Below are 20,605 nucleotides of genomic sequence, written 5' to 3'. Positions count from 1 at the left end.
AGCAATTAAGGAAGTGTATTGCATTCAACAACTCTGGCCTTGTTCACACATCACATTAAAACATAAACTAAGGTTTAGTTGTTTTTTTATAAACATATTTGTCTACCTCAATTTTGTGAAAAATACCAAAGCTATCTGCAACAATTATAATACAATAAAAACCACATAAACAATTAAAACAGATCACTAGATGACTACTATGAGAAATGTTTCTTAATTGTCTGCATAAGCCTTGCGGCAAAGAAAGATTTCCAGCAAACATTTGAAAGTCAATATGAACGCTACTCCTCTGCCACTCCTGCTGCATTGCCAAGAAACAAGCTATGGTCTGGTGGCCAACATATCTTAAACAAAGTCTGTAGTTTTTGCTCCAAACAAACCACAACCATAATGCTAAACTAGACCATGGCTTGTTTCCTGGCAGTGTGGCAGCAGCAGGAGCAAACAACCAGTGATTAACCTCAAGGAAACAAAAAAACATAGTAATATGGTTCGAGGTCAGAAGGGGAAAACTTAACCATGAAAAACTTGTTTTTTTAATTCTGAAAAAAAAGATTTACTAGGTTTTCTTTGCCAATTTCAATTGCTCCTTCTGTTTATTCATTTAAATTTAGTATCAAAATAAGCTCACAGTTTCACAGACACAAGGTTGGCCTACCTTGACCAGTAACTAGCACAGCTATTCCTTTTTCCAGTTCTTCAATCCCCTTTCTGTACCATTCAACAGCTTGTTCCTTTTGTCCTGCTGAGAAAAAGTTGGTTGCATACTTTCCGTTATGAAGAATGGTCAGAACTACAGACACTGTATAGAGCCTATGGAAGATATTTGAAGATGGCTACCAGTATGCACATTCAGACTTCTGTTTTCTCTTCTCTATCCTCCAGCTCCCTAAACCCCAAATCTGCTCAACCCTCTGGAACAGATTTTGAGGCTTGTGGGGGCCTGCAGGGGGTAACTGCTCCACACTACATTGGATCTCAACCCAGTATTAAAGCTTGTTCAGAAAGCAACCCAATAACAACATGTGCAGAAAAGTCAGTTACACATCAAGAGTTGTTATGGGATTGATGAAATACAGAACGTTCATATTGTGCTTTTGATTGCTTGCAGCCCAACAAGTAAATCAACAGAATCCCCATATGCAGATGGAAAGCTAAGGTATACAGATAGTGGTCTGACTAAAGCTATCTAGGAAGTTCATGACTGAAGTAACAGGTGACCTCAGACTTTCAGGTTCAGAACTCACCTTGACATTATGCTACTCTGACTGCCTTCACATTCCAATTTTATTTGTTTTAAAGAAACAAAGTGTCAATAAAGTATTTAGATAGAAAAATGAGAATTTGGATCACAAGAGAATGTGAGAAGTCAACGAATTCACAGTGCCTTGCTTTTAATATCAGATTACTCAAGGGAGCACACAATCAAAGTCTGAAAGTTACCCCATTCAATCCCACACAGGAATCCTGGATTATCCACACATCAGCTGCTACAAGTAAATCCATACACTCCAGACCTCAACAGGCTATGGTTATATCAGGTGAACTATAAAAAGCACCTTAAAAGCAAGGAGCTCCAGACAGCTCACATTAGCAAGCAAATCCACATGCTAGAGGGAGAAAAGCACAGCCAAGCAGGGCAATTACCTATTCAATATGTGAGAATTTCTTTCAGTTCAGATGCTGAACTGATCAAACCACATTAATATGTTGACACAGTTTGCAATACAGTCCATGAAGTTTTGCCGTAATTTTTTTTGCATGTGAAGAATCAGAGTGTTATACTAGGAGTCAGTCATGAAGCTTACTACGTGACCCCGGCTCCCCCACTCTCTCAGCCTAACCTATCCTAAACCTACCACAAATTATGCAGTCGAGCTTCCCACATTTGGGGAAATTGCAGGGGTCAGCACACCCAGAGTACAATGGAAAGATACTTTCATAGGCTTGTCAAACTGTCTTGAACTCATTCACTTATTTCCTTATCTTGATTCTGCTGAACAAATGAGATAGAAAGGTTTAATCTTAATGTTTCAGATTTGTTTAATCTCTCATACAAAGCAATCAATGGGCAATCAGTTACTATATATTGCTCCTGGATATTGCTTATTTCTACACTTTCCAGGAGAGCCATGTAGTGCCACAATCACTAAGTAAGGAAACTAAAAGGGCAACTTGAAAAAAATACCCAATTCAAGCTTATGTTTTGAAAGTGACAGGGTTCGAATTCACCATCAATTCCTAAAAATAACAAAAGGCAAGAGGTGACATGATAGATGTTTATGAAATCATGCATGGCATGGAGACAGTGGTTAGAGGAAGTTTTTTCTCCCTCTCTCATAACACTAAAATTCATGGACATCCAATGAAGCTGAATGTTGAAAGAATGAGGGCAGCTAAAAGAAAGTATCACACTTTAGGCAACACATAATTAAACAATGGAACTCACTCCCACAGGAGGCATCAACTTAAGTGGCTTAAAAGAGGTTTTAAAAAATCCATGCAGGACAAGGTTATAAACAGCTACTAGCCATGTTGGCAATGGTCTATCTCAACTGTGAGAGGCATTATGCCTCTCAATACCAGTTGGGTAAAGTGATGTTGCACTCATGTCTAGCTTGCAGTCTTCCCACAGGCATCTGGGTGGCCACTATGAAAAGAGGATGGTGGATGAGCCACTGGCCTGATCCAGTAGGCTCTTAGGTAAAGGTAAAGGGACCCCTGACCATTAGGTCTAGTCGCGGACAACTCTGGGGTTGCGGCACTCATCTCGCTTTACTGGCCAAGGGAGCCGGCGTACAGCTTCCGGGTCATGTGGCCAGCATGACAAAGCCGCTTCTAGCGAACCAGAGCAGCGCACAGAAATGCCGTTTACCTTCCCGCCTATTTATCTACTTGCACTTTGACATGCTTTCAAACTGCTAGGTTGGCAGGAGCAGGGACCGAGCAACAGGAGCTCACCCCTTCACAGGGATTTGAACCGCCGACCTTCTGATCGGGAAGCCCTAGGCTCTGTGGTTTAACCCACAGCGCCACCTGCGTCCCATGTTCTTAATGTCAGTCTTAATTCTTGGTTTTGTTACATATGTTGGCAGCCCAATGCTGTTTGTTCAGAACCATAACTTGTGGTAAGGAGCACATTTTGGATGTAAAAGGTTCAACCCCTGGCATCTCTAGCTAAAAGTATCTTAGGTAGCAGTGTTGGGAATAACCTCTGATTGAGACCCAGAGGTAGGTTAGAATCAACCAGTTGTCTAAGTCAGTGTAAGGCTGCTTCAACATATCCTGCTTATTGTATTTAAAAATATTTGTGACTGCTGCATTAGAAAGGCTATTTTTCACTGTAATTCTAAATCACAACCAAATAAGTAAATGGAAAGAGTGGGTCTTAACCTATTACATCAAGTAAAACTTACAACAACAAATCTCACTGCAGTCCCTATTTATTTACAGCATGATTGTTGCTGTAATCACAATAAGTGGTTGAAGACATTAAAAAGATTTGAGTCTCTGCATGCAGCGTTTTAAAAGCTATCAATGGCTTATCTTTTACCAAAAGTGTCACACCAGGAAGCACTGAAGGTTACAAATGGCAAACGATTTAGCTTTAAAATATCTGAACTCTCATGTACTCTCACAAGACTAACAGCTACTGTTTAAGTTACAGTACAGTCAACCCTAACAAAAATACAGTAAGGCCTTTCTGAATAGAGCTCATCATTCTACACATTTCCCCCACTCCCTCAGCATTACCATCTCAAGAATTTGTCTGAACCCCTTAGAAACTTGAATTTGATATGCAGCCCCAACAAGTTAACAGAAGCAGCGGCCGGTGATGGTGTATGATGAACCACAGTAGTACAAGCTGAACTCGGAGAACAAAGAGATTAAGCGGGTAACACAAAGTCTCTTTCACATTCACAGCAAAGCCTCCCTTTACATAGACTCCACCCACCAAGTCCTTCATGTCAGCACCCTCCATACATCGAAACATTCGCCGCCTCTTATAGGGTGAATATACCACCACAGGCTTTTCACTCGGGAGCAATTCTACTCTTCAAAGCCCCTTTTAAACCCCTGCCCAGCTAATTGCGCGCGGACTGAACCATCGCTGCCAACACTACAAGGAGGATCTAAAAAAAACACACTCCAGTCCCCTCGACTGCGAGAGCAGATGGGCGACAAGGAGAGAACTCGGAAGCAATTTATCTGCATTAGGAGACACAGCGCCGGGAAGGGGAGGTTGACGGAACTGGGGGGCACCGAAGGTAGGGGGCGCAGCCATCCGACGGGCGTGAGGCGACGGCGAAAGGGGGCTTCTCCCCGCCGCACGCCCGTCCCTGTCTTCCTGGCCGGCACCCGCTTCCCCTTCCCTCCGCCGGCACCGTCCTCGCCGCGCAACACAACCGCTCCCCCTCCCAGTCCTTTGCCGCAGCCATTTCACCTCTCCAGGGCCTCCCTTACCCCCCTCGTCTTCGTCGATGCGCAGCGCCGTGGAGATGCACTCGAAGGCGCGCTTGTGGCAGGCTCGCACAGTCTCGGGAGCATCGCCGGCGCCGGCCCTGGCGGTGCCTTTGGCGGCTGCCATGAGGACGCCGCCGCGGGAAAGGCGCTCGCACAGCCAGGCGAACAGCAGCCCCAGCTGGAAGGCCAGGAAGCGGAGCAGGGCGAAGGCGGCGAACAGCGGGTACGAGAAGTAGTAGAGGTTGCGCTTGTGAGGGGAAGCCGCCGCCGTCGCCGCCGCCGCAGCTGCCTGTTGGTGGTGGTGCTGGTGGTGCTGGACGGAGGGAGCCGGCCCGGCCCCGGGCGGAGAGGAAGTCCCGGCGGCCCGAGTCGGGGAGCTGGAGGCGGCTAAGCCCTTCTTCTTCCCTCTCCCGCCTGGAGAATTCATTCACCACCGCCGTCGCCATAACCCGCTGCCAGCGACTGACAACAACCAGCCGCGCGGGCCTGCCATGGCACAGGCTACGCCCCTTTCCCTCAGCCCCGCTATCAGGCACAGGGGGCACTCGCAAGCGCGCGCACGAGGCAATCTGCGCAGCGACGCTTCCTGAATTAGGAGTGCCGTAACAGCAGCCCTTCGTCGGCCGCCTGGACGCTCTCGTCAATTTGCGCCTGCGCGAACCGCATAAGCGACAATAAGGGGCGTGGTCGGCTCCACGGGCGGTAGGGGAAAGAGGCGGGTCAACCCGGAAGGCTACCATCGCGCAATGCTTCTCACGTAATTAACGGAGATAGCGGATTGGCTGGCTGGTGTGTCTCTTAGTGTCGGCGTAAGAGTCAATACAGTTCTGTACTAGGTAGGGTTTATGCCCCTCTTCCTCCACTCTACATTACACCCGCTTTGTGTGGAAGCGGTGCACTCTGGGCAATGTAGTCAGTAGGGAATACAATGCGTAATGGGAGTTATAATTTCTTTCTTCTGTCCTCAGCCTGTTGACAGAATGTCAAGTCAAGAAGGGAGGGAGGTAATTAAAAACTAAACTGAGGGTGTTCGAAGTAATATAAAACACATAAAATTACATTCTTCAGAATGATGCAGCAAAGCATTAAGATATATATGTGATGCTGGTTATGTTTTTGAATAAAGGACCTATTTAAAACAAGAATTGTTTAGAAGCCCTATCCACTATTCCAATACCTTTTTTACCATATGGATCATCACAATATCACTATCTCTTCCTATATAATTTCCCATGTCCAGGGGGTAGACCAGTTGTCTGTTCTGGATGGGGTTGCACTCTTTCTGAAGGAACAGGCATATAGTCTGGGGATGCGTCTCTGGACCCATGTTTGTCTCTTGGTGTGCAAATTACCTTGGTAGCCAAGCATGCCTTTTACCAGCTTTGTTAAGGCAGCTCTGGCTGTTCCTACACAGAGATGCTTGGCCACTGTGGTCTTGACATTTGTAACCTCAAGGCTAGATTACTGTGATGTGCTCCATGTGGCATCTATGTACCCTTGAACTTAATTGCACCGGTGCAGAATGCAGCAGCTAGGTTGTTGGCTGGGATATTCTGTCACCATCACCATATAACACCTCTGCTGTGGGAGCTGAACTCGTTGCTATAAAGCTATCAGGCACCATTAAAGGTTTTACTTTCAGTATTCAAAGCCCCAAAAAAAATTGGAATAGGTTTCCCAAGGGACTACCTTGCCTCATATAGCCCTGCCTGGCAACTGTGCACCTCTAGAGGAGCACTGCTGAGACTACTGTATGCCTCAGAGGTGTGCTTAGTTTGTACTGAAAATGGGGCTTTGAGTGTTGAAGCTCTAGCCCTCAGGAGTTAATTACTGCTTGAGATTAGACAGGCGCCCAATGCCTTGATGTTTAGGTGGCTACTGAAGATGTTTTTGAAGACTTTCCCTGAAGTGTGACTCAGTCCTTTTATGGAATATTACTTATTCATATTTAAAAATGGTTTTATTGTTTTTGGAGTGTGTATTATTATTTGTTGTTTTTATCTCATTTTATCTTGTGTACTGCTTTGAGGGCATCAGGCTGTGATGAGGTTATTAATAATAAATTTTAAAAATCAAATAATTGGAAGATGACATATAAAATATAGACAACCTATCTAATTTCTAGTACACATAGAATGCAATCCTATGCAGAATTAATCACTTTTGAACCTATTGATTTCAATGTAATACCTAACTGTATAGGATCAGTAATGTATTTATATGAAAGCTAATTCCTAGAATACAATTTTCATTTTCATGTCACAAATAGTAATTATAAGCATGTTGTGGAAAAGCAGTGGGAAAGCATCAGTTTGAATTTACAGACATTATAATTTGTACCTATCACAATTATGCTGCCAAGGAAAGGCAATCAGATCCATTGTTAAAGGATGCAATTCAACACCGCAAGCTAAATTAGTGGCTTCTCTGTACTGGCACATTTTGAATTACCTGGCCCAGTTCCCTTTGAAATTTTTGTTCTTTTCATTCCACCCAGCTTTTAAAGGATGCTGGTTGCCATGACAAACAGCTGTTTACTGCTTGCTTCCCTACGTATTTTTTTTTACATTTTGCACAAAACTTTGCCATTCATCTTGAGTACTAGTAGTTGCTAGACAAGATGATTTATTATTACACAGAATGAAGAAATACTTCAATAGAATTCAAACTCATTTGATCGGGGTGAAGAGAAACGAACAAGACCACTCTTCTTTTTTTATTCTGATTTTCACATGCCGGAAACTGAGAACAGGGTTTGTGCAATGAGCCAACCTCCACGCTAAAGCCCAACCTTAACAGAAGAAGCTGCGACCGCGACCGAGAGTCCCTATCTTCTCAAATAAGCGAATCCCCACCCCACCGCTTCTGCCTTGGAGAGCTCTCTCCATTACGCAGGCGCGCTAGAGGCCAGAATCGCTTACCGCTTGTGAAGCGCGACATTTCCCCGCTCCCTCCTTTACGGCGCGCCGAAGTTCCTTGTTTACGACTCGTCTCGCGGGTTGTTTCGCTCGTTGCTCCGCGACGGGTGGTTTTTCTTGCTGGCTTTTCATCCTCGAACCCAAGAGCCGCTCGGCTAAGCGGAGGTGAGCGCGGGCTGCCGAGCCGCGCAGCGAGGTTCGCGGCGCGGCGCCCATCCTCCGCTGAGGCAGCCTTGGGGCCGGGAAGCGGGAGCGGGGAAATGGATGTCCCGGGCCGCCTGCCCTCTTGGCTCTTCTGCCGTTCGGGCTCCGGGGGTCCTCTAATTCTGAGCGTAGCCAGCGCGGGTCCTTCGGGGACACGAGGGTCGGTTGACAGCGCGGCCTTTAAGAAAGGAAAAGCAGGCAGGCAAGCCGGCTGTTGGTAGTCACGTTCGGGCTGCTCCTGGATCGGATGAAGCATTTCCTTACGGACGCATAGGTTGCAATTGCAGGCACGCTTACTCTGGAGTAATGCAAGACCCATTAGAATAACGGGGACTTACTGCTGAGTAAACATGCCCAAGTTCAATACGCAGCCATTACAACAGGGATGGGGAATCTGTGGCCCTCCAAATGCTGTTGGTCTGCCATCCCTACCTTTTCTGTGCTTGTTGTGGAGGTTGAGGTCAGGGCCAAAGGACCCCCTTATCATTGCTTTTTACAGCAGTGCATGTAGTTGATCCTGCTTCCCCCACCCCACTCCCATTTTTCTGGCTCTTCCTCCCCCCCCCCCCATCATTTGGATAGAAATTAACCTTTCTGCTTAAAACAACTGAAGATATGAAATGTGTCATACCAAAAGACACTTGGAAGTTGTTGGTAACATATGAACTATCAGCTGTACTTAAGAGAGATGTTTCTAAAACTGGTCTCAGTGTAATCAGTAACCTTTGTTTTTCCCCCACCAAGACTACTTCGTATTTGCTAACTTCCACACATCATGGAGACAGAACAGATTATGGAGAGCCAGCCACAGGTAATGCCAAAATCCCCAACAATACCTGCTTTAGTGAGATTGTGTGTGTGTAAGAGATATTTTATAATTGTGTGATGCTTTGCAGGTTCAAGAAAATCCTCATGCGGAATATGGCCTTACAGAGAACGTAGAGGTAACGTATCATTAGTTAACTATTCCCTGTTGAAATTAGGATCTGCTCTATTTTTTGTGATTATATTTCTTAGTTGTAAGTTTTTAAACTGTATTGTAAATGGTTGTTGCCCATCCTGGGAACTTTGAATGAAGCTAGCAATAAGGCCTCTGATCCAGTCATGTATTAGGATAGCTTGTCTAAAACAACTGTACAATCTCAGGTATTTATTATGAAAGCGCCTAAGGTTGTGTGGCTAAGAATGAGAGAGATTTATTTTGCTGTTTTTAAAAGCTTTCATCCTGGCATTAGTATTACAAAGACTGTTGCATATATGAAGATCCTCAGATTGATGTTAACCTATTGAATGCATTTGCATATTTGTGTGCATTTTTTGTGCAAAACAATTTTTATTTCACCATCCAGGTGATTTCACCACCATTCACCTCATCTAGACATTTTTGCTGTAAATCTGTAAAAATCAGGCCATGAAACAGCAATGGCTGTCTCATGGAGCCATAGTAAGCAAACAGAATTTTCAAGGAAAGAAACATTTTTAATTGGGGCTCTGCGTGATTTTTTTTGGAGAAAACCTACTTATTTCACTGAATAAGTAAAATGTATGGATTTTTGGTCAATTTTTATATAGTCCAGAAATGCATGACTTTATATTTTCAACTTAAACACTGAATTGCTGTCTTCATCTAGTGTTTGTTTACATTTTAAGCGAATAGTGGAAAATGAGAAAGCAAGTGCAGAGAAAACATCAAAGCAGAAAGTAGATCTTCAGTCACTACCTACACGTGCCTATCTGGACCAGACAGTTGTGCCTATCTTACTACAAGGTCTTGCAGTACTTGCAAAAGAAAGGTAGTATATTTATCTTTCATGATTCCACTCTTAACAATGTTCACAAACTTCTGCTTGCAGTCGTTATATAGGCCTAGTTCTTACAAACAGCAAGTGAGGTGGGAAATATATGGCTGGGCTTTACAACAGTGGGTAGGAGCTCAGGTGAATGAATTTTGCATGCTAAATAATCATTTACACATAAACAATGTAGCATTTTGTATCATTAGACCTTACTCCTTGATATGCTGTTTTTCAAGCATTTATGTATGAAGAATAATTCATTAATGTGAGCCCACACTTGTATTTTGAACTGATAATAGTCCTGACACTTATTTGCCACCTCATTTGCTGTGTTTGGGAATGAGACTTTAATGCATGTGTGTGAAGTGTGAAAATTTCTACACAAACTAGAAGTAGTTATGCTGGCTGTGGTCATCAGCCTTAATTTGATAAGCACTACCAGTAGTTAATTTGATAAGATTGATATACAATCTGATTTGACATGGCTATAATGAAAGACCACAGCATTCATTATCCTGTTTTTTTTGGGGGGGGGTACTGCTACTGCATCACTACTTCTCTCCTGTTATTTCTGTAGGAAGAGATGGTGGGAGCTCCTACAGCCAAGCATTCCTAAATCTACATATTTTTAATCCCTGTTTCCATATGTCTAGAGGGGTACAGAGTAGTTTCCTCTCATTTCCCTTCCCAAGCAGAAGGGGAGTGGAATAGACAGTAAGGATAAAGTAAGTAAATATAAGCATTTCCCCTCATTTATCAGGCCCAAAAACAACCACATAACATTATAGTTCAACAACTTTAAGCCATGCCAGTATAGTATAGGAGTTAAGGAATTCATTTCCATTTTAAGGAATTTAACACTTGCCCCAAGTTAAAATAAAAAAACAGATCAAATGAACAGCTGTAAAAATCTGACATTCTTTGAAACTTTGGAATTTAGTCTACAACAGATGGAATTAAGAGAAAAATTCCTAATGATATAAGAAATTAAAATGTTTTCACTAGCAACTCTACATTTACCAAGTGCCTGCTACTTATGGCAAATCCTAACCCATGTCTACTCAAATTAAGTTCTGTTTAATTCAATAGGGCTTACTCCCAGATAAGTAGGGTTAGGACTGCTGCCGTAATGTATTAAAGTATAATGTTTTGTGATCCTCAAGTACTTTTAGTCTTTTAAAATCAACTACATACTGTGGGTTCCATTCCTGAAATTACTTTTAGGTGGGTAATTTTGATAATTTAATTGAAGCTAAAAGAATTCTTGAATTGGTAGGTATGTATAAAACCACTATTCTCTTTTTATTTTCAGACCACCAAATCCTATTGAATTCCTTGCAGCATACCTGTTAAAAAATAAGGCACAGTTTGAGGACCGAAATTAATTTCATCTTCAGAGGACCATTTGACTGATCAGTATATATGCTAAATAACCATGAATCATTGTCTAATGTATAAATCCTACAAAATTATCACTTTTGCTCAATTTCTTTAGCCTTTTCTTGAGTTATGTCAGGAGCATGGAGAGATAACACCACTACTGTGTCAGCAAAATCGACACTGTATTCTATACATGCATAGCCTTAGAAGGAAAAAGTATACAACACAGCAAAAATAAAAAGTTTTTTGCCAGTGGGAGGGGTCAGGTGGTACAACAAGGGCAGACAAAAGCTGATGACCGCAGCCTTGCGCTGCTTGAGGTTGAAAGCAGGAGCCAGACTCAGCTTTTGTTATGCAGTCATATCAGAGACAAAACAGAGAGCCATACTTGCACAGTTACACTTCCTATTTTGCAGGATTAGCCAGCCCTGCCAGGTACTATCTCAGCAGGATTCATTGAAGAAGAGTTTGGATTTGATACCCCGCTTTATCACTACCCTAAGGAGTCTCAAAGCAGCTAACAATCTCCTTTTCCCTTCCTCCCCCACAACAAACACTCTGTGAGGTGAGTGAGGCTGAGAGACTTCAGAGAAGTGTGACTAGCCCAAGGTCACCCAGCAGCTGCATGTGGAGGAGCAGGAACGCAAACCTGGTTCACCAGATTACAAGTCCACCACTCTTGACCACTACACCACATTGGCTCTCATTGCTTCCTTTCTCATTCCTTCCTTCCCACCCCCACCAGCAGACCCTTCTAACTTGTGCACTCTGAGCAGCCTCCCCTTCACAGTCCAAAGAATGAGCAGAGGGTCGACTGTCCCATAGCTCATCAAGCTCCCTTCTATTTCTCCGAGTCCTATCCTTTGGCTAGCTAAGCTAGACTATACCAGCGTAGAGGAAGGGAAAATCTAACAATGAAGATACAACATGGCAAATGTCAAAGCTATTGTTATAAAGGATCTAAGGCGGAGTTGGCATCAGCTTTTTTATGGTTTACCTTGTTCTCAAACCACTGTAGTGGTGTAAAGGTAAAGGGACCCCTGACCATTAGGTCCAGTCGCGGATGACTCTGGGGTTGCGGCACTCATCTCGCTTTATTGGCCGAGGCAGCTGGCATACAGCTACCAGGTCATGTGACCAGCATGACTAAGCTGCTTCTGGCGAACCAGAGCAGCGCACGGAAACGCCGTTTACCTTCCCACTGGAGTAGTACCTATTTATCTACTTGCACTTTGACGTGCTTTCGAACTGCTAGGTTGGCAGGAGCAGGACCGAGCAACAGGAGCTCACCCCATCGTGGGGATTCGAACCACCGACCTTCTGATTGTTAAGCCCTAGGCTCTGGTTTAACCCACAGCACCACCCACATCCTGTAGTTGTGTACAGCCCATTAAATAGTTTTTTTTATAAAAACAAACAAACCAGTGCATCAGTTACCAGGTCCAAAGAACAATTGTCTGGTGAATGGATCTAGCAGGCCTAACTGAAATGAGAACAGTAATGATTTCAAGCTGAAGAATAAAGATTGCAGCACAAAAACAAATATAGTAATGACTACATATTAAAAGAGAGTGCGGGCTTCATTGCCTAGATGGCAGTGGACACAAGCCATATTCATTTACTTTGGTATTCATAGGCCACCTCTCAGGGTTAACGGGTGGATCATGAGATAAAAGCTCGTTATAACAAATCACAAAACCACAACCAAAATATTAAAATGTAATGACAGGTGCAGTTAAAACATGATCATTGACAGTAAAAATACAACATTAGTGTATATATGAAAACCAAGCAGCAAAGAATAATTAAAAGCAGCAGTTAAATGCAGTGTTAAAATGTCAGTTTTGAGGAAAGCATTTTCAAAGTCTGCTTAAAAATCATTGACATAGGGACTAAATGCACCCACTTAGGGAGGAAGTTCCATAATCAGGAGACCAGCACTGCTCAGTAAGAAGTATTTGATTACACTGATCTAACTTATGATATAATTAAGTAAAAGTATTGCTAAATATACTTTTTGGTCTGATGAATAAAAAAAACCTCAGTTTATTATATTTAAATAAATCTGATTGTTATATGTCCCCTTTGGTGATATTGGAGATGACAGAGAACTCTAATAAAAAAAATCTCTTCATTTTTAAAGGACATTTTTTATTAAAAAATATTTATAACAATAACACACTAATCAAAATAGCCTCAGTACTCTTTATCTTTAAACTCTACTGATAACATAAACTATTAGTTGATAAGCTTGTATTATAGCCTTTTGAAGAATAGTGTTACCCATGTTCTCTGCAAATATTTGGTTTATTATTTTAGCCATAACGTTTCATACTTTTCAGTAGCCTCCCATATGCTGAACTTTTCTAGCATCTGTTATCATTTTACTGTAAAACTCTGCTTGTTCCTTTCTCTTGTTTCTCCAGCAGCTAAACTGTTTTCTAATACAGATATTTATTTTTATGCTTCTGTATGTTCAGCCCTTGTTTCTAATGAAGCTACTGAGTACTGCAGGCAAAGCAGCAGCCAGGAGAGGGACCCCTTGAGAAAAAGATTAAGACCTAATTTTACACAAATGATGCTGAACTAGGGTTGAAAGATTACTGGTGTTTATTTCTGTCCAAACTGTAAAACCCATATATATACATGCCTCACTGTTGTGCCATGTTATTTATTTTATTTAAAAGTTCTCTTTCTCTCCCTCTCCCTCTCTCTCTCTCTCTCTCACACACACACACACACACACACAGACGGATGTGAGGGCAATCTGGCTGCAACATCTGTCACCCCATTGATCGCCAGGGTTGATTCGGCTGATCTGGCTGGCTAGGCGGGTGTCCCCTTCCTCCCTCACCGCTCCATGTGCGTCCCTCCCGAAGCTGCGCGCTCGGTGGAAGAGGACGACCATCCCAGATAGAAGGAGTGTACTGTTCTTCGGTCAAGGGTATACAATAGCTGCGCTCCCCTGCTAGAACATCCAAACACACACACAGACATATATATTACTGCACTTAATATTTCAAAAATCACCAAACAGTACACAGATACGGTATACCACTTTTAATGCAAAATAAAGCAGCTTACAGGGTTAAAAGCAGCAATACCTAACACTACATTATGGGTCAGCTGTTTTAAGCAGCTGATTTGGGGTGTCACAAAAGGGCAGGAAACTGTAGGTCCTGAAGCATGAATGGTTGTGTAGAAGAATCACAACAGATCCAGCTTGCCCTGCAAGCCACACCTGCTGAAATCCGATCTTCTAAGCAACTATTAAAAGTGCAGGAGCCCTATCCTCTTTTACCTGGCCACCTTACTCTGTACCTTTTCACTGAGTGCTTTCCTCTTATCAGGAGGAAAGAACCTGTTTGTAAGGATCTGTACTAAGGGGCAGGTTGGGTCTATAGCCAAGAAATCTGCTTTCAGTGTCAGATGTCTGAGCAGAAGGACTTTCCAGGCAAAGCCATCATTGGATACAACCTACATAGGTTTAACATAGCACCATATAGTCAAAGAATTTTTTTTTTTACAGTTTGCTACCTTAAGGGGGCACCATCTAAAAATAGACACAAGAAGCAGAAAGGGGGGAAGATGGTGGCAGAGTTGAGCCTTCAGAGATTACGATTACTTAGACTTTAGTCATAGAATTGGAAGGGACCCTGAGGATAATCTAGTCCAACCCCCTGCATTGCAGGAATATGCAGCTGCCCCATACAGGGATGAACCTGCAACTGTGGTGTTATCAGCACCACACACTAATCAACTGAGCAATCCAGGTACTTCACTTCTGTGTACTTCAGTTTAAGTAGAGGAAGATTTGAAGCAAGAATACATGGAAGTATCCTGGCCTCTCTCTCTCCAGTGTAAGTACAGAAACTCCCTAATCTCAGAAGGAAGGATATCCAGGTAGTGTAAATCTAGACTAACTTGAGTAATAACATTTATTTTTCCATAAATGAAGCAAGTAGTACAATGAAATGGCTTCCATCTTTCTTTAGCTCTGGAGTTTACCATTATATTCCATTACATATATATTTAAAGGAGCCAAGCCCCCTCAATGTTCAGAGCCCCCCCCCCCGACGTCAGTGCATCAGGACATTGCACACAGCCCCCTCAATCCTCTGGAGAAGGTGGCACCTCTGATCTCATGAAACACTGAGACTAGATGGTGGTACATCATCTGTGGCACATGAATAAATTGTTGAATTCGACCTGAAAAGCACTCTGCAGAGAAGTTTCCAAACAATTCAGAGGCCATGCGCTTTTGAGATCAAACTGGTATTTCAAAGACCAATCTTCTTAACATCCCTGCCAATCTTTAGTTCAGCTGCCAGGCGCCATCAGCATTCCAATCATTCAGCTGTCATTCATGTCAACATTTCTTAGTATATGATGTGTCACCTCTTATCCAGGAAGGACAGATGGAAGAAAAAATAAATCAAAGTTGTACATTGCAAAAGGGCTTGTTAAGTAGGTCTTCTGCAAGAAATATGAAGCCGTAAAACAAACTACATTTCTGACTGTCATGGAAACAAGAAATTTGAGCGACTCTGAAAGGGGTTTGCTTTTCTGACACAACATTAGGCATTCAAAGCACAGCTCAGTTTCTGCTGTGGTTAACAATGCTAGGATGTACGATGAATTATTGCAACACCTGATAGAAGCAATAAAGCAGAGTGTTTGAGGACCCTAGTTTGTTCCTGGTCCTTGAAAATGGGTGCGTGTGCATGTGCTGGGGAACCATCCTTTGCATTTTGTCCTCAGTAGACATGCCAGCTTTCACTCTGATGTCTCAGTCTTCAAGGCATAGTGCAATCTGTTTTGCATTTTTGAAAATACAGCACATCCTCTAAGCCCAGCAGTGCTGATCCAAGACGCTGAGCTACCTGAAGCAAAGCCTAATGACATCCCAACCTTGCTAGGGCTAGTGCTTGACAAAATCTTCCTGCATAATTCAGGCACTAGTTCCTGCTGTCACCTATCCTTATCCCACCCATGCCACCAGAAGCAAGTCAATTCAGCCTGCTACATAGCAGAACCAGCCAAGGGGCCTAGCAGGACAGCACTACCAGGTGTAGTTTTCTATAGACGAGAACTCTGGAGATTTGTGATGTGTAACAAAATGGAAATGCCACCAAGAGAAGAGTGACCCTTTAATAATCACAACCACCTGCATTATCTCTCTAGCTCTGAACCAGAAGGCACTTCGGAGCTATGGGGTTTCTTGAGAGCAGGGAAGGAACATCCTTCAAATGTGCCTGTCCTCTGGAGCCAGAATCAATCAAGTAATTCCCATTACCTTTTCACAAATCTCTAGTCTGGACCCAAGCTAGTTAAAACACTCCGGTGAGATCATCCTAAGTTTGCAAAGCACTTAGTATTTATTAAGGAGCCAAGGTAAAGTGAGAAAGAAATAGTAGGTTGCAGCAAAGCAAAATATCAGCAGTCTGCTATAACTAATCCTTACACTTGATATAGAGCCTAAAATCATTTTCAGTAACTCTCATATGAACATAAAGCATCTTTTGGCATGCTAAGGCAGAGCTTTCCCAGGCCACATGAAGATGGAGATAAAAGCATGTTCAAAACAAACTATTTTACATTGTTCCAGAGGTAGCAGGACTGGCGTAGGGGAAAACAAGTGGTCAAATAAGGTACCGGAATTTTCACGCACCTCACTTATATAGCAATAGTAATACTTAATACACTATTTTGTTTGGTGGATAACTTGTTTATCAACCATTTATCCTGATTTCCTTGCATAAAGTTGACACAGATGTCTCAACATAATAGACACATAATATCCCTGCTCTTTATCTTCATTCTAATTTTTCTGGGGAAAGTACAACAATGTGCATTCACCCTAATTTCATCCTGATGAGTTTTCACAGAGGTTAAAGGTCTACCTGTCAATCTATCATTATTTTCAGTGCATTTCCTAATAACTCTCCTTTTTAAAAGTGGATTTGTTGTACAGAGTGCTTTAATCCAGAGTGATTTAGTTGCACAAACCTAAATTTCCAGTACACAATTAAATCCCTCTTGCAAAACAGTGACATTCTGCAGACAACCCCAATTGAATCCCATAGAAAAATTGGCCAAGCAATTCCAGTGACAAAGAATGTGATTCTCATAACAACTGCTTGCGCCTTCAATTTCTCAGGGAGTTTTAGCAACCCTTACCTGGTATAAGTGAAAATTGCTGTTTGTAGCACTCTGCCTTTGTGACCTGCCCTACTTCGAACTCACAGGCCCTTAATGATATTTTTTTAATTGAAAGCATGTTTTGCAGAGGGGGTGGGGTGGAAAGAGAATGTTTATAGTGTAACAAGATTCTGAATGTGTGTGGTGTGTGTGTGTGTGCGCACGCGCGCATGTGCTTGCACACATCATGTATTTCCATGGTGAATAATGAATCTGCAAAATAAGTTTGTGGGAAACGGAGTCATAGCATTGGACTCAAAGCAGCATGTTCCAATAGAACCACAAAACTACAAGTCTGAAAAAGCTATTAATTCTGACAAATAATAGGTTGAGCACAACACCTTAAAAACCAGTTCTTCAGATTTTTGCTGAACTGCCCAAAGCTGAATCTTTGCTGTATCTCAAACAATCAATCCATCTTGTATTATCATGGCTGATTATCCTAAACATTTCAACAGCAATCAACACAGGAGCAAATTTGTGGTGATAAAGGGTCTCTCCATTAAATAAAAGGGATTGCATTAATTATCGGTTTTCTTGAAAAGATAGCCAGTTTGGTGAATAATACTCCCAGCATGAGGTATTTATATATTGGATAGTTTGGGGATTTAGGTCGAAAGCCATGAAAACCAGCACCAGGGACAGATAATTATGTCACAAAGCAATTCAGAATCTAGTTTTAATAATTATTGGCGAAAAAAATTGACTAATCTTCTATAGAGCACATCTCAAGTGTTCAGAATGTTTCATGCATAGTATTTTAGTAATCCCAAGAGCCCTGCAATGTAGGCCAGTATTATTATTCCCCTACGCTGCTTGTGTGGAGGGCCAATCAATATACAGTTCTGTGTTCAGAAAATCCTGTTGGTACTCCAGATGTTCCTCCATTTGCTAAAATAATCTTGTATGAAAACAGAGAATAACCAATACTAACGGCATCACTACACAGGACACTTGATATGCTGATTTCACATATCCAGTCCTCACAGCACACACACATACACACAGGATAACAAGTTGCCTAAAATTAATAGAGTTGTATGTAAGCCATCTGGATCCTATGCACAGCACACTTACAAATAAATTACACTAAGCCCAACATAATTTATTTATATTCTGCATTTAGTCAATTGGTTCTTCAGAGTTGCTCAGGCATACATAACAATAAAATCAACACGAAACTCAGAATATTTCCAGACAAAAAGGAGGGAACAAACAATTAAAAACAGCAGGTTAAATTGCTTAACAGTGTGATCATGTGCATGTAAACTCAGACAACTCGCTGAGTTCAATGGGCCTTTCAGGTATAGAATTACAGCCTAGGGTTCAAAACTTTAAAAGTCTGGAGAACAAAAAGCTCTTGCTTCCAAACAAGTCTGCACAGCATTGCTACCTTAAACTGCACACTCCAGTCCATTCATTTAAAATGTGCAATACTTGTTGCTTACTCCACCTTAAGCCTTTGGGTAAGCCACAAAGGTTTCTGGATCTGAACCAGTGTTTCCAGTATTTCCTGACTAACATTAACCTAAAGTTTAGTAACACAGAATTTAGGTTTTTAAATTTTAAAGGATATTCAACCCTGAATTGTGCTACTAGATTATTTCATGGTTACCCAAATCCAGCCACATTTGCTACTTCCCATGAATTACAGTATCAGCCTATTTGCTGCCTGGTGCTAGTTGTTCACATTGGGTTACTACTACATCCAACATTTTAAAAAATCAAGAGTATTGTGGAGCTGCGGGTGCATGTTTGTACTTGCACAGACCAAGCTCTGATAGATGGGATATTCCTGAGTAAAGCACAGACTCCCTCCCCTTTGGCTTTGTTGCTCAGCTTTTCCTCTGCTGACTTCCAGGGCTCTGCCTCCTTTTCACTCCCTCTCTCCAATCTAATGACGTTTGTCATGTTCACTCCCCCTCCCCAGTTCAGTCTTATTAGCTATTTTGGAAGAAGAGGCCTTTGAGGGTTGTTGGTGTCTCCATGGCAGCGGTCCAATAATATACCAGATGACAAATTGGGTGGGTGAAGAGCTGAAGTGGATTAAGTGGCTGCCTTTGTATAACCCACCATGATCCAGTTTCATCTCCCTCAAAGTGAACCTAAGCATGCAACTATAAAAACTCTGTGGATTTTACACTTCAGTCCTCCTGTCACTGGATTATTCAACTCTTAAACATTTGTTTACATGCTTGCAGAACTGCAAATTTGTAACTTGTTAGTACACACAGCAGCTCCTGAGCTCAAAACTCACACTGCTTTCTGAAATGATTGCACTGACTTGGCCACAATTCCTTCCTGCCTTTTTGTCCTGGTTGCAAGATAAAGCTTGTGGTCCAGCCCTCCATTTTAGAAAGCTGTCCCAAAGGCAAATTTGATTTAGGGCCAGCCCAGTCCATTTTGTACACTATGTTGCTCTTTGATTTCAAAGAGCTGCTTCATTTGGGAGGAAAAGACCTGAGCCTGACGGACCTTTGGTCTTAAACACTGTAATAAAGTGAAGCCTTTTACGTACTGAACAGTGGAGGCTGTGGCTGCCATCCTACTAATGATTCGTTAACGATCTCAGGCTTGCAGTGTGCCCTATTCTAATCCACACCATACAATTAAAGCACATCTTAAGCACATGGCTTCTCCCCAAAGAATCCTGGGAACTGTTATTTACAGAATTGCAGAGCTACCATTCCCAGCACCCTTAACAAACTAGTGTTTCCAGGAATCTTTGGGGAGGGAGTCTTGTGTTTTAAATGTAGAAGGTGGATGTGATCACACACTACTTCTTCCACCCTGAACCCTGTCTCCATATTAAAGAATAGTGGAAAGAGAACGGATCGGAATAGAAGCGGAGGCTGACAGAGCAACCACATTACAGTACTTCCGGCGCCCAACGGTACTTCTCGTTTTAACTCTTACGTAGGGCCCCTTCCGCGACGGAGAGGGGGGCACAGGGGCTCCCGCACAAGCATCTCTCCCTGCTGTCAGGACGAGCAGCCAGGCGGCTCCACACGGCCCTCCGACGCCCCTCCGGGACCGCTCCCCGCCCGGAGGCCCTTTCAGCAGCCAACCTTCCCCCTCTAATCTTCCCTTCACCTCAGAGACACGGCCTCGCCAATCAGCGAAGGCCAGAAGCCATTGCCACGGCAACTCCACTTGGCCAATCTTAAACGGTCCCTCCCACGCCTCCCGCTTCCTCCAATAGAGAGGGCGCTTTTCGGACCGCCGCCCAATGGGAAGCCGCAACTGCGCCCGTCGTGGGAATAGGCAAAGAGCGACCCAATCGCCGAAGGGCTTTTGCTTCCCTTGGCCCAATGGTGAGCCGCGCTTGTGTAGTCCTTCTGCCACAGGAGCCGAGTTAGGCCAAACCCGGCGGCTGCCGCCTGCTCTGTGGGTTTCGCCCGGGCGGCGGTCGCTGCCTTGGCCTTTGTCCCGCACGGGCTCTCCTCTCCGCTGCTGCCTCCTTCGCCTCCTCCACCCAGGCCAGGCCGGGAGGAGCCTCCGGCAGAGCCCGCAGCCCTCCCGCTCCTCGTGCTCGCAGCTTCCTCAGCCTCGTCGCCGGCCCTACTCGCCGTGCCACCGGCAGCGCCGCCCCCCCTCGCGGGGGCTTGGGCTCCGCTGGGGGAGGAGGGGGATTAGCACCGC

General features: G+C 43.3%; 2 protein-coding genes and 1 pseudogene across 10 annotated transcripts in view; 1 reads left to right on the top strand and 2 right to left on the bottom strand.

Annotated features, from left to right (window-relative positions):
- Positions 1 to 5,088, bottom strand: part of SPAST (spastin) — a 31,547-nt gene extending 26,459 nt beyond the window's left edge. Inside the window, exons 1-2 of one of the 6 annotated variants that reach the window (XM_033144415.1) lie at positions 4,465 to 5,088; positions 659 to 742 (exon numbers count right to left, since the gene is read on the bottom strand). In XM_033144415.1, coding sequence (XP_033000306.1) covers positions 659 to 742; positions 4,465 to 4,891 — 511 coding nt within the window. In that variant the 5' untranslated portion in view covers positions 4,892 to 5,088. Of the gene's footprint in view, positions 1 to 658; positions 746 to 1,859; positions 2,008 to 4,464 lie in introns of those variants that run through there. The other 5 variants (XM_033144414.1, XM_033144413.1, XM_033144412.1 and 2 more) reach the window with 5 other exon arrangements.
- Positions 1,833 to 2,008, bottom strand: LOC117044824 (annotated as a pseudogene).
- Positions 5,089 to 7,400: 2,312 nt separating the features above from the next.
- DPY30 (dpy-30 histone methyltransferase complex regulatory subunit) lies at positions 7,401 to 10,851 on the top strand. Of its 4 annotated transcripts, none has more exons than XM_033144407.1 (5): positions 7,402 to 7,547; positions 8,331 to 8,397; positions 8,483 to 8,530; positions 9,237 to 9,379; positions 10,695 to 10,851. In XM_033144407.1, the coding sequence occupies exons 2-5, from the start codon at positions 8,362 to 8,364 to the stop codon at positions 10,765 to 10,767; spliced, it is 300 nt and encodes a 99-aa protein (XP_033000298.1). In that variant the 5' UTR covers positions 7,402 to 7,547; positions 8,331 to 8,361; the 3' UTR covers positions 10,768 to 10,851. The 4 variants fall into 4 exon arrangements, with proteins under 4 accessions (XP_033000300.1, XP_033000298.1, XP_033000301.1 ...); XM_033144408.1 differs by having other exon boundaries at positions 7,417 to 7,578; XM_033144409.1 differs by lacking the exon at positions 8,483 to 8,530 and having other exon boundaries at positions 7,401 to 7,547.
- The last annotated feature ends 9,754 nt before the right edge of the window (positions 10,852 to 20,605 follow it).

Source organism: Lacerta agilis, chromosome 3 (assembly GCF_009819535.1).
Source record: "Lacerta agilis isolate rLacAgi1 chromosome 3, rLacAgi1.pri, whole genome shotgun sequence".
NCBI classification, from domain to species: domain Eukaryota; kingdom Metazoa; phylum Chordata; class Lepidosauria; order Squamata; family Lacertidae; genus Lacerta; species Lacerta agilis.
The sequence above is the reverse complement of the archived record's forward strand: the minus strand, read 5'-3'. Positions and strand labels throughout refer to the sequence as shown.

Excerpts from the sequence above, each read along its gene's own strand:
- DPY30 (XM_033144407.1), top strand. The coding sequence starts at position 8,362 with ATGGAGACAGAACAGATTATGGAGAGCCAGCCACAG. Across the intron at positions 8,398-8,482 it reads TTATGGAGAGCCAGCCACAG|GTTCAAGAAAATCCTCATGC; the intron begins GTAATGCCAAAA and ends GATGCTTTGCAG. Across the intron at positions 9,380-10,694 it reads GCAGTACTTGCAAAAGAAAG|ACCACCAAATCCTATTGAAT; the intron begins GTAGTATATTTA and ends TTTTATTTTCAG.